This window comes from Prinia subflava, chromosome 5, assembly GCF_021018805.1.
Source record: "Prinia subflava isolate CZ2003 ecotype Zambia chromosome 5, Cam_Psub_1.2, whole genome shotgun sequence".
NCBI lineage: Eukaryota > Metazoa > Chordata > Aves > Passeriformes > Cisticolidae > Prinia > Prinia subflava.
In genome coordinates this window covers 47,815,559-47,828,766 of record NC_086251.1, presented here as the reverse complement: position 1 = coordinate 47,828,766, position 13,208 = coordinate 47,815,559, and the positions used below count along the sequence as shown (strand labels likewise).

Below are 13,208 nucleotides of genomic sequence, written 5' to 3'. Positions count from 1 at the left end.
CAGTACACAAAAAAGGCTCTTGAACTGGCAGGGCAGATTGCTGGAGGAAGGGACTTGCTGGTCTATCTGCAAAGATGCATCCTGTCTGCAGGCCAAGGGTTTAATTTCTGCATTAGTGGTTGGCCTGAGGCCCATGTTTTGTTTGTACTCAGAGCATATATTGCTTTGCACTGAAGAAGTGACTTTTAGAATTTACTGGAGCATCAGAAATTAGTAACAAACTATTAGCATTCTGCATCTCCTCCTCAGTTTAGGCAAAATTCTGTAAAGGCCAAATCAAGAGTGTTTTCCCAAAGATCCATTCCTAGAATTTACCATTACTCTGCTACAAGCTGGGACAGAGCCCTGAGGATATTTGGAGATCTGTATGAAGACCTGTGCAAAAAGGACATTATCCATAAAACACACACTTACAAGTAACTAGTTTTTAGAGCTACAGAGCTTGAAGTTAACCAGGTAACATCTTATACCAGTTATTAATGCAGAGAACTTCACTAACCATTCCATTCTGAACAACCTGAGGACATCTGATACCAAACACATCAACCATCACTGCTACCTCCAGTGTGAATACTGCTATGCCAGCTGTATCATAAACCCTGTTCCTTTGATACATGAAGACCCATGGGGGATACCATTGCAGTGGGAGTCCTGTACCTGGATTTCCCTGAGCCATGGAGTCGTAGATGAGTTTGCAGGTCTTCAGCAAGATGGCAATTTTCTTTTCTGGAGAATAGGTCTTGTGCATGGTCGTGAACTTGTGAAGGATCTTTTCCAGCACAGCAGTTTCAGGCACACTGGTTGTGACGCCCAGGTCAGTGGTAGTTGTGTTCTGTATCACAAGTTGGTTCTCTTTCAGCTGCTGTAAAGATCCGTCTTTGTTGTGTATTTCTTTTAAGGAGGAATTAATGGCTTCCTTTAAAGGTTTCAGGACACACTTGTACAAAGCTGTCTCAGCAATCACTTCTGCATAGAGAAGGGAGAACACAAAAGCAAATGATAAATAAACAATACAGTGGTACAGGTTCAAATAAGAGTCCTAAAGAAGCATATAGTTGGTTATTCAAGCACTACTACATAGCTGTGAGAAGGGAACAGAAATTACATCCCAGAAAGCAAACATTTCATTACCAACACTATCCAGAAGTCCTAGATGGGCTTGAGATGAACATCAGTGTGTGGTCTCTGTCACTGGAGCTGTAGGAGCCTTCTTGCTACCAGCAGTCCCTGCTCTCTTTGCCTGACTCCTGGCTGACCAGCATGGCATTGCCAGGTAGCAGGAAAGCCAACTCTGGGGAGAGAAGAGGAGTCTCACCTAACTGTGATTTTTTTCATAGCCCTGCCTTTGCAGATGCCCAGGTGCAATTCATCTCATGTCCCTTCTGACCTCTCCTTCTGACTCCTTTGGGATAATCACTTTGGGGTGAAATCAATTACACCCTCAAAGCACCCCTTTCTTTCCTCAAAGCAGCTGCAGCCACCAGCTCAGAGACAGACACCAATATCTGGTCAGAAGTTTCTATTGTTACTGCTCAAGGGACTCTAAATTACTGATCCTATGAGACACCTGTTATGCCACCTGTGTGTGAGGAAATAGTATGAGTGGATTGAACATTTGCTTCATATTTGGCTGAAGATGAAAGGAAGCATAAGACACTGTGAGGAAGTCTGTTGTCTGTCTCCTAGAAACCAGAGGCAACTCCTAGAGAACTAGAGGGACTGCAAGAGATCCTCTTGTTGCACTGAGGCAAAAAGGTCTTTGGCAAAAGAGTTCATCTGCTCAGGCAGTGAGGAATGAACCAGAGGGCAGTAATATTTATGTATTCAAAATGCAACTATTTCAAAGAAACCAGAGAACCGATGAGCCTGAAGCAGGGCAAATTCAAGTGGTAAATCTTCTAGTGGGAATCCCTGTCCCCCACAGCAGAAGATAGTCAAGGTTGACTGGACCACATCACACTATTCAGTGAACAGGGTTAGATACAGGGTTAGAACCAGGAATGTCTGTGGGAAGGTGGTGGGATGCTTGCACATAGCAGCTCTACCAAGCATAACAAGGACAATGCTTTCTTCCTCCTTTCCACTTTCACTAATCAAGATCCAAGATAGACGTCTCTGCGCTGTCCCCACACTCTCCACCTTGAGCAAAGAGGTTATCTGGACAAAGATTGAAGGTGTTACACAAGATGCATGAGATGTGAAACTGCAGGTTCCCTTTCCTAGATATGTCAGGGGCTGGCTGGGGATCTGCAGGATCATGTGAAACCTTTGCTGGGAGAGAAGGAAATGGGCAGAGCCTGCTGGGACTGACAGTGTACTGCCTTTTAGTCCTGGCTCGCCACTTAACTGAGTCCCACCTAATACTGGAGCTGCTGGATCTCCTGCCAGCCCTGGTCACTCCTGTGGTTCACTCCATATTCTGGGTCTTCCAACTCCCAGCTTGTTTGAAGCTGACTTAAGGATCCACAAATAGCTCTGCATTGGTTCTCAGGTCCTCAAGAAACAGTTTAAAGCTTTCAAAGGAGCATGTGAGTGCGTGCATGCACACTTTTTCTGGCTGTACAGCTTTCACTGGTGTAAAAAGTGCTACAACTCTTTTTATATTCCCTCATGGATGTACATTAAACAGAGCAGTCCAATCCTTAGGAGGAGAGAAGTAGCACATTATGCCCTCAGAGGATATGAATGAGAAGCAATGAAGCACCTCTAAACAAACAGTTACAAATAATATTTTTTCTCCCCAAAGGCAAATTGTATCTGTGGCAAAGAGGTGAACACTTCATTTCAGAGCTATGCAGTAGTCTTGCAACAGACAGCTCACCTGTACCTCTGAGCTCTGAGGAGCACAAAGCACAATCAAGTGATTCCTCCAACCTGCCACTCAAAGTCTTCATAGTCTTGTCCCTCCCTGTGAGACAGTAATTGACCTCCAAACTGCAGGGAGTTCTCCATCCTTGTAGCAGAGCAATGGATGTGGAAGGCTATGGGAATGCAGGTGTGAAGGGGAAAGTTTGCCTTTTGTGTTTCCAGTGAATTCAGCTCTGTGTGTGCAAACCTATGTGTATACATAAACACACACACACATATATGTACATACATACATGTGTGTCTCTCATACATACCACACAGCTCTTCTGCTTAAACACTTCCCTTTAAAACATTCATAAAGGGATTTTTCCCCTCATTGGTCTTCAGGTTTTAGAGCTGTTCCTCCAAGTGCTGGCAACCACAGAGCAGACTTCAATTCACACCGCTCAGATTTTAAGAGATGGTTTATAATTCTGTAAAGCAGAGCCTGTGTCTGCATGACTCTGTCTCTCTCCTCACCTTCCCAAACCAGGCCCAGGGATGATAAACCACAGTTACTTACCTAACTGTTCCTCGGTGTAGGAGGCTGGGTCTATCAGAGATTTCAGCTCGGTGCTCTGCACTAAGTAACTCTTCAGCTGCGTCATCATCAGCCGGATCTCTTGTAACATCTCTGTGCTGGAGCTCTGCTTTGCCATCATCTCTAAACTGTACACTCTGTAGTCCCGCACCAGGTTGCCAAAGTATGAATCCTTGTCCTGTGCCAGCTCCACTATCTTCTTCTGCAGCTTCCTGTCACTAGACAGAAAGACTGTAAAGACAGTGGACAGGTTCGCCAAGGACAGCCTGTTTTTGGCCTTGGCCAAGATCACAGAGCGTGTCTTTTTACCGGATGAACTACTCAGTATCTCCAGGTCATCCTCTGTGCTGCTGGTGGAGTAGGAGTCTGGCTCAGATGTTGATGCCTGAGCCATGGTGCTGCCTCCCAGCTCCTCCAGGGACAAGTGTGACCCTTCCAGTTCAGCTGAGCTGACAGATTTGTGGCCATGTCCCGGTTCAGTCTTGGTGTGTGTCCATGCGGCACCTCCTGTCACCATAGCAGGGCTGCCCTTGCACACAGCCTGCCCTGTGGCCGTGGCTGTCTCTCCCACTGTTCTTTGCTTCAGCTGGCAGGAGCTGGGGATCCTTGGTACCTGGGAAAGCCTCTTCCTTCTCGGTGGTGGGATGGGAGGTGACTTTCCTTTCTCAATGGCATTGCTTTGTATCTTAGGCATGTCCTCCTTCTTCTCTGCAGGTTCAGGCTTTGTCTCCTGAAACTGTGATACAGCCCTTTTGGGAACCTCCCCAGGCATTTCTACAGCCTTTTTGCACCAGAACGTTTTATCTCTGCTCTCTGCACTTGTATCTTGGTTTTCTTCTGTCCCTTCCCCTTTCAGAATTTCACCACTTTCAGGATTACCCACACAGCTCTCCTCTGAGGTCCTCTCACTCACCCGCCTCCGTGGGGGAACAGAGGGCTGGGAGCCCTTCTTGGGGCTCGCTGCCAAGGGCTCACTGACTGAGCAGCTCTGCTCCCTTTCCTCTTTGTCATTACAACCCTCTATTTTCATTTCCTCGATGCTCTTTCCTAGTGGCTTAGTAAGTAGCTTGTTTTCTTCACAGGCAGTCATGGGGTCCTGTGGGAGCTTCAGGGAAGGTTTCTGAATGAGAGCATGAGAAGGTGGAGGGGGAGGAGGCCGTCGACGAGGAGACCTCCCAGTAAGCGTGGTGGCAGGGGGGAGATCAGTGCTCCCAGAGTGGCCTTTAGCAGAAGGTGCATCTGGAGGACAAGGATTACTACACTCTTCTATAAAAATAGGATTCACGAACCACAGCCTGTCATTTCCTATTGACAGCTCAATTTCACATGAGCAGTGGTTTGTGCTACTTGCAAAACACTGGGTAGATCTTAAACTGTCTGCCTGGGAAATGCTGAAAGCAGAGTCTTTTGCAGGGTGGGATAAGTCTTGTCTTCTGTGGTTTAAGTAGGAATCCCAGAAATCTATAAAAAAAAGACAGAAAGAAAAATGAAAAAGAAAAAAACTGAGAGAATTTTAGCTGCTAATGATATGTAGAAAATATAGTTCTTGTTAAAAGAAATGGTACACAAATTTCAATGTCAAACTTTCAAACCTCTGCACAAAACAGTGTGAAGAAAACGCTACCTGTTTTATGCATATGAAATTCTTCAACCCAGGGGATAGGCTCAGAAGCTTCACCAGAATTCTCTCCCCTGTCAATTTTAGGACACTCACCTAGTGAAAGTTGTGAATGCTGCTTAGCATTTTCAGTATGAGCAGGAAGGTACAAGTAACAAACATAAATGATGGTGAAAAGGGCTCTATGCTTGTTCAGTGATCACTGCCCTCCAAATGCACATAGCTGTGGATACCCAAGGAGAGGATGTGAAGACCTCAGGCAAGCTGTGTCTGCCTCTTGCTCACCACAGTGAGGTGCAGGTCTGAGACAGACAGCCAGGATCCAACATGCACCAGGAGACAACAGCTGAAGATGACTATGCAGCAAGCTCATGTGGCAGCCTGCTCTACACAGGGGTCTGATCCTGCCTGGCAGTACAGTCAGTCTGAAAACGTGATTTTAAACACCTTACCCAGATTAGTGTTACCATTAAAGTTCACAGTTCTGGATGACTGTTATCTACAGCCATTGCCACTTGCCTTGCACCTTGCCTTGAGACTGCTTGCAAGTGTCAGTGAGAAAAGATGATGCAAAAAATTGTACACAGGAAGGATGTATGATGAAGGACTAAGGAATAGTTAACTACTTCAGTGCCTTCAACTCAGACTGAAAGAGAAATATGATTTCACATGCAAGTAGTAATTTCTGTCAGAAATCTCTTATTATAATTTGCCTTTTAGTAACTATTCAAAAAAACACCCAACAAATCACTGGTATATTTTTTTAAAAGATTCAGTACCACATTATTCTTTTTTCGTTTTCCCCAAAAGTGAGGTTTCAAACCTGCCTTACAAGTCTGATTGCTTTCAATCAACATTAAAGCTGCCGATCCAGGGTCCACTACTGGAAGCATCAGGAAACAGGATCCAGCAAACCTCATATGTTCTGACCAAGGAAAAGGGTATGAACCTCTGAGGGTATTCACTGGATGAGAACTGTATAGGTGCCCATAGATTTAGGGCTAAGGGGAAGGCGGGAAATCCTAGAAACACAAGGATGCAAACAATTAAGTACCTATTTCAGCATGCTTCAGGGGATGCAATGGGGCTGCCACACAGTGCCTGAACCCTGCCCCGTGCTTGGTGTCAGAGTGTCTCCCTGCCAAAACACCACATGCTGGGCTCAAGAGAGGATGGATGGGGCTGCACACATATGGGATGGCCCTCTGTGCTGAGCATGGGGTTCATCTCTCAGGTCAAGAGGTGAGCTAAAAAACAGTCTATTCCCATCAGGATAAAATCACCTGTTTAGCTTCTCACAGCCTAGGCTAGTGTCCATAGCAAATTCAGCTTTATAAGCATGTCAGCATATTATCCTAGGGTGACTGATGTTAGAACAGCTTTATTCTCTGATTTCTTACTGTGAGAGGGGGAGAACAAAGAAGCTTAAAATAATAGTGTTTCTAGGAACAACAGCACTCTTAACAACAGAATTTGGGAGCAGACATGCTGATACAACCACACATACTAACACCCCCTCACATCTGAGACTGGCTGGAGTAGCATTTTCCTTAAGCTCTCCAGCTCTACTCAGTATCAGCAAATGCAGGACAGAGGAAGTTGTTCTAAGTCAGAATATAATGCTGTGAAGTCTCATGGGCTGAGGAAACAGTGAGTAAACCAATCTACAGAGGGGAAGTTGGTCATTTTTCTTAGTAGCGGTCAGGATAAGGCACTGTGATGAAAACGCAAAGCTCCACTCAGGCTAGGAAGGAAGAGATGATGTGGTTCTACCAAGTAAAACAACTGCTTCAAACAGGCATTTCCCAGCAAAGCCACACTGCCCCACACTGCAGAGAAGGCCATTCGATCATCTCCCTTTGCTCCTGGATCTTCCCTTATCTTGCACCCTGGGAGGAATAATTAAGCAGTGCTTGGAGTCTTTGTCATGTCTGTGATGGTATGTGCTCTTTGTGCAGTGCAGTCATGCTGGTTCTCCTGCTAAAATAACCTCTGTACCAGTGAGGTCAGGACTAGAGGGCCTGCAGTACATCCTCTGTGACAACAACAGAGCAGCCAGATCATTTGTGGAACAATTCAGTTTGCAGACAGACATCTTACTTCTATCCCCTTGAAACATGTATTACTTTGAAATAAATACAAAGCAACATATGAGAATTTCAAACAATGCTTTGTTTTCTTTGGAAGTTCCACCTTAGGCAGCACTTAATTGTTTGCGTACCCATTTGTATCCACAAAATTTTGTTCCAGGAAGCAATAATCAGCATCTGTCAGTAGCGGAGCCTGTTCAACTCTACTAAGACAGCATAACAGCTCAGGAAGCTACCATCATTTCCCAGGAAGACTGCACACAATGGCGGGTTTTCTTCTGTTGTCAGAAACTTGCCTGGTATGAAATACAAATAAACTTCCAAGCCTCACTACTTTTATGACCACCAGTACAGGATAGAAGGAAAAAGACTACAACAAATATTGCTTTGGTGCTTGTGCTATAACTAATCTCTTCTTTCAGAAGTTGCTGGAAACTGTTGCCTGAATCAAGATAGCCTCTGCTGGCTCAAATTAGACTGAAGGTTGCAGATTCATGATACACTTCCTATATTTCAATCCAAATTTTTAGACTTGTGATAAAAAATTAAGTTTGCAACTTGTTATCTCAAGTTGTAATGTACCTTTTTATCAGCAATAAGTGCTGGCTGGACTTTATCCATATAAAAGGATGCTTTGACAAATTGGAACATATTCAAAATAAAGGATGCTGAAAGTGTTAGAGGCAAGTCTGTTGGTGAAATTCAACAAAGCCACCTGAGCTGAAACCAGTGAGGTTTGCCTATGCCTTCTGGGAGGTATGATGCAGAAGATCCAAAAACAGTGAGAATGTTCTAATAACTACCTCTAAATGAGCTAACTCTTCAATTTTCTCCATTGTTTCGTTGTTTTCAACACCTGAAGGAAAACTGAAGAACCAAGGAGCATGAAAGTGGCTAACTGAAGTAGCTGTGGAGTGTGTTAAATGAAAAGGAATAGAAAGGAGATCTCCTTTAGTTAACAGAATTGCTTTTCCTATCTGTAACTTTATACATCTCATCTAAAATTTGCTTGTTTGGTGCTGCCACTAAAAATAATGTTCCTTTTCGCATGTGATTAGTGTGAGGTGAGAGAACATGTTGGGACGATACATATTTCTCTACCAACTAGAAATCCTGCAGGAGGAAGCAGAAATATCAAAATTCAAAAATATCACACTTTCATCAGCATTGCCCCCACACATCAGAAGGAGAAGTTGCAAAGGTGTTTTCCATATAGCTCAGACACCAGCTACTTCCAATGTGTATAAGTCATCCTGAGAGGCTGTGCTGCACTTTAGCTGCTGAAAGCCACAGCTCACCCAGACATAGGTACCACACCCTGGACAGAGGTGCAGGTGGAGGTTCATGGCCAAAGGGGCAAGTGCCCTTTTTGTCAGCATCCTGCTATGAACATAAAGATTATAAACAACTTCCTCTTGCACTCAGACCTCTTTAGCTGTTCCAAAGACAAGAGTTCATCCATCTTCCAATTGTATTATGTCTGTGCAAGGCACCAGTGTTCTCACAAGTCCAAGTGAAAATCTGACTGCTTTGAGGGACTTACCTATCCCCAGGCCAGAGATAATTTCAAGATCTTGAAAGCTACTGGCTTCTAATATTGCTTGTGGCAGCTTCAGGGTAAAGGGCAGCAAATCCCTGTAGAAACAAACACAATGAAAAAATAGCAAAAGGATAAGGCCCACAATTGTTAGGAATTCCAGATTTCACTTGATTTTAGTGATTGTATTGGCTCACAATTTCAGCCATAATCTGCAAAGTCGTGGCTGATAAGGAGTTATGGACATTGTGCCAGCCTGAGTTGCTCTGATTTCACAAAAGATCACCAGCTTCTGTGGTGATGCTTCATGCCATAGCACTGACTTAATCACTGTGTCTTGACTCTGTCCTCTGAAAACAGCAGGAATGCCTCTCACCTCAGGGAAGACCACAAGGGTTGAAATATCTTCCCATTAAAAGTGAGGTGCTGCAAATTGTAATCATTTTAATTAGAAAAATCAATCTTTCTCATGTGGAAAGGATTTGAAGTCCTTTTTCTTTCTGTTTACCCCTATCTCACTACTCTGCTTCCTCTTTTAAAAACCTCTGTAAGTCATGGGTACACAGCAAAGCACAGATTGGGGAAGAAAGACCCCTGGGTGAAGGGACAGACAGTGAAGAAGTGCTGCATGACACTGAGATAACACATATTCCTCTAACTCTCCACTCTCAGACTTCTGAGTACTTGGTTTCTGGAAAGATACTGTATTTTTACTGAAAAAAAGATAGAGTTTCTCAGAGGATGTTGGCTGGGTTTCACTGAAACACACCTGAAGTCTGAAGCAATTTAACAGAGCACTTGGTGTCTGCCAGTGAAATATTCAGGTTTGCCTTTTGCCCGGTGACAATTTGCTAACCCTGTTCTTGCCTCAATTCCCATTTTAACAAGGACTGGAAAAGCCAGTCCCTAAATGATAGCAAGGAGTGGTGCAGGATCATTTTACACATAAAAAGTTTTTCAAAATGTTCTACATGGTACAAGGAATGGTTATAGGAAAACCTGGCCTTGTAAGTAGGAGGTCTCTGCTACACAAATGCACACAAATGCACACCCCAAAAAAGCACATGACTGCAGATGAATGCAGGGGACTTATTTCTGACCTTTTAAACAGATACATACCCTACTGATGTTTTGTGGTCTCTATGGGTTCTCTGTGCACCACTGAGCACTCTGTTGTGCTGAGCACTGACATAAACTGATGTGATCCCTGGCTTATTATTTTTTCATGGCAGATATGAGGTTTAAAAGAGGAAGAGGGTCCACGTACCTTCTGCTTTCTTTGTTTTTTTATATGCATGAATACATGAATAGTTCCCTTCTTTTTCCTTTGTTTTTTTCTTTAGAAAAAACATATTAAAATCAAATTTTAGGACACTGACCTAATAGAAAAAGAACTGGTTTTATTAAGGGGGCAGCAGCTTGCAGACCAGCCACCAAGTCATCTGTTACCTACAGGTAGGTAATATATCCAGGCCAAATTTTTTTTGAGAAGAGCCTGTCAGCCCTGGGAAGCTGTTTCCAGCTATTCATAGACAATTTACTATGTCCCTGTTCTCAGGCCTCTACATTCACCATCACAGAGAGCTCCTATGAGCTGCCAGCCATTGGTAGGTCAGTCTTTTTATTACCTGCTTCTCTCAGAAAATTATTCCCTTTTTATCTTGTCTTTTCACTGTAGCCAGGAAAATCACATGAACCATCTGAATATGTGCTTGACACTCAGAAATAACATCTAAAATAGGAGCTAATAGAAGAATTTTCTCTCTTTTTTTCTTTCTTTCTGAGACACTTTCTCAAGCCATGATCCTTTTTGCAGGAAAGCAGAAGTGAGGCTATTTCTCTGTCACCAGCCACTTACCAGAAATATCCAATTCTATTTTACATTTGGGCTGTTCTTTGCTTTGGTGAGAAAGAAATCTTTATAAGGGTCTAGGGGTTAACTTATGTTCATTCTATAGGGTGTATACACATCTAGATGGCTAAATGTCTATTAACTGATAAGGGTGAGGTGGAGCATGGTTTCTCCTGTGCAGGTAGGAGTTGTGGCTCAGTAGTTGAACTCTGCTGGCTGCAGAAGCAGCCCTCAGAACAGTGGGGGCCTGGCTGGATAAGCTGTAGCACAGTGTCCTACCCCAGACATACTGTTCCTACTGAGTGACCTAACCAGGGGTGTGTGTGCTTAAAGCTTTAAATGATTAGTTAACTCGGGGCCCTTCTTCCTCCCTGCCCTCCTGGCCCCAGTTCAGTGTCTCTGTTCTTTGTGGAAGCAGCCTTATGGACAAAGCTTCCAGCTTCAGGGACAGCTGTGCTTGTGGGGTGACCTGGCCCCATTGCAGACACAAGCATCTGAAACAGTTTCTGGTCTGGCAGGCTGAGGGGTAGCAGAGGAAACAGAGGGGTTTGTGCTGGGACTGGGGCCTGGAAGAGGGCAGACCAGAGGGGAGGGCAAAATGACTGTGCCGGGGAAGCAATGGATCCAACTCACCTGCTGACACAGTAGAAGGCAACCAGCTTGAAAACATCCTCAAATACAAGGACAGATCCTTCCAGGTACAGGACTGGTGAAAAAGAGAAAAGACGGTCAGCAGCTGTTTTCTTTGAGCTACTTGATAAAAAATCTAGGTAGGTTTGGCTGGCACATCTTGTGTTCTGTGACTCTCCAGTAATTGCATGGACTACTATGATGAAATGTAAAGAACTGGCTTCAGGTGGCCAAATGCAACAAGATTCTTCAGGGAGACACTAGGGAATAAACATCTCAGCCTGGCCTTCTGAAAAGTTAGCTCAAGATATCCAAGTGTTGTGACACTAACAGAAACAATGGAAAGAAAAAGTCCTCCCAGGTCACATTCAAAGCAATCATTACAAGCCCATCTGTCTCTAAGGATGTGCATATCTGCAGTACATACAGGGCTGACCTTGTAACTCTCCACACTGGAATCTGGTTTGGTCTGGATGGACAAAGTGCTTTGAAGAAAAAAAAAGTAGAAATTACTGTTTCATTACTGTGTGTGTGGGCTCTGACCCGGGTCACACAGGCAGTGTGAGCACAGCCTATTTGTATCTCTTCCTTCTTCTCCCTCCCATGGTGTTATTCACTCTCAGTAATGACTGCACTCTCCTTTAAGTGGCAAAATACAATCCACCATATTGCAGAGTCCTTTAAGATGACCTTCTTTATAATGACATGCATTTGGGCATTGTGTAGCCCAAATCTCACATGTTACTATAGAGCTTTTGGCTTTTAAACTAGAAAAAATTCACTGGCCAAAGGAGAAAGTTTCACAGACCAGTAACCCAAGGCAGAAAGACCTGGATCTGCAGAAGACGTGTCCATCTTTGCTTCAGCCTTATAGTGTCACAAACTTGATGCCTGTTTGTGCACAACACACCCCCACAACAGACATTGACAAGAGTTAGTAAATCTGCAGTGTATTCTCAGAAATGCCCATTTACTGGCCGTAAAGAACCATCCCAAAGATGCACTCCAGAGCTGCCACAGGAGCATGCCAAGAGTCCCCAGGGAGCAGCACTGGCTCCCATCCCCATGGCACTGCCCACAGATGCTGTGCATCTTCCTTCTAATCTCCCATCCGGCACCTTCCATCTTACTGTTCTAGGCCAGAGGTCAGAGCTGTGGGCACAAAGCTCAGCTGTTGTGATTCAGCTTCCTTAGTCAGCCGTGATTCACAGCCCTGTGAGCCTCTCCAGCCCCTTGCCCTGCCTGCCTGGTGGTTAGTCTCCTGCAAAGCAGGGCCTCCAGCACCTGCAGGAAGGAGACATCCAGCTGGCTCTCCTCTCCCTCACCTCTGTGCCCTGCCTCTTCTTTTCCACCCATCACATAATCCTCCTTCAAGAAAACACCCAAGATTGTCTCTCATTCAGGTTCATATCTCATTCCCCAAACGAGGCATTTCCTCCTTTTACTTCTCCCTTTGTTCTAGCCCAGGCCCAGCAGGTTGCTATTTTGGGCTGACTACTCCAATGTAGGCATTTTTTATAGAGACAAAGGCCGTAAAATTCTCAACCATCATTCCTAGCATCAGTTTATGTTGGATCACCATGAGCAGTTCAACCTCAGTGTATGCACCCATACCAGACTGCAATGTAGAATTTAAAACAAACTTCATGCAAAACAATCCTTTTCCCTCACTTTTCTCTCACAACTGGAAAAATCATGTTTGGCAAGTTTTTTCTTTTTCCATAATAAGAATCATATTTCAGTCAGGGATTTTCATTAAACATCTACCATGAACAATTTCTCTAGTTTGAAACCCATCTGCTTTGCAGTTCTGACACAGGAAACAAAAATAAAGACAAAACCAGTCCTGTTCTGGAGAATGAACCAAAACCCAAGAGTCTGAATTCGCTTGAATCTCCAGTACTAAATAAAGCCCTTTGTACAGATGATGGTTTTAAGGGAACTTTTCTTCTGTCAAGAACCACATGTTCACTTTGGCATTCTGAGTTGCAGGTATCCGTAAGAGACCAGGCTGCACCTTTATATGCTCACATATATGAGCAAATTGCTTGGATTGGGACTATTGATTGTTTCTGTGCCAGGAAGCTCTGCCA

General features: G+C 44.2%; 1 protein-coding gene across 1 annotated transcript in view; it reads right to left on the bottom strand.

Moving 5' to 3' along the window:
* The window catches only part of LOC134551486 (ras and Rab interactor 3-like), a 153,445-nt gene that overhangs the window by 14,454 nt on the left and 125,783 nt on the right, over nt 1–13,208 (bottom strand). The window contains exons 21-24 of the mRNA XM_063399148.1: nt 11,119–11,191; nt 8,640–8,731; nt 3,371–4,849; nt 658–966 (exon numbers count right to left, since the gene is read on the bottom strand). Coding sequence (XP_063255218.1) covers nt 658–966; nt 3,371–4,849; nt 8,640–8,731; nt 11,119–11,191 — 1,953 coding nt within the window. The remainder of the gene's footprint in view (nt 1–657; nt 967–3,370; nt 4,850–8,639; nt 8,732–11,118; nt 11,192–13,208) is intronic.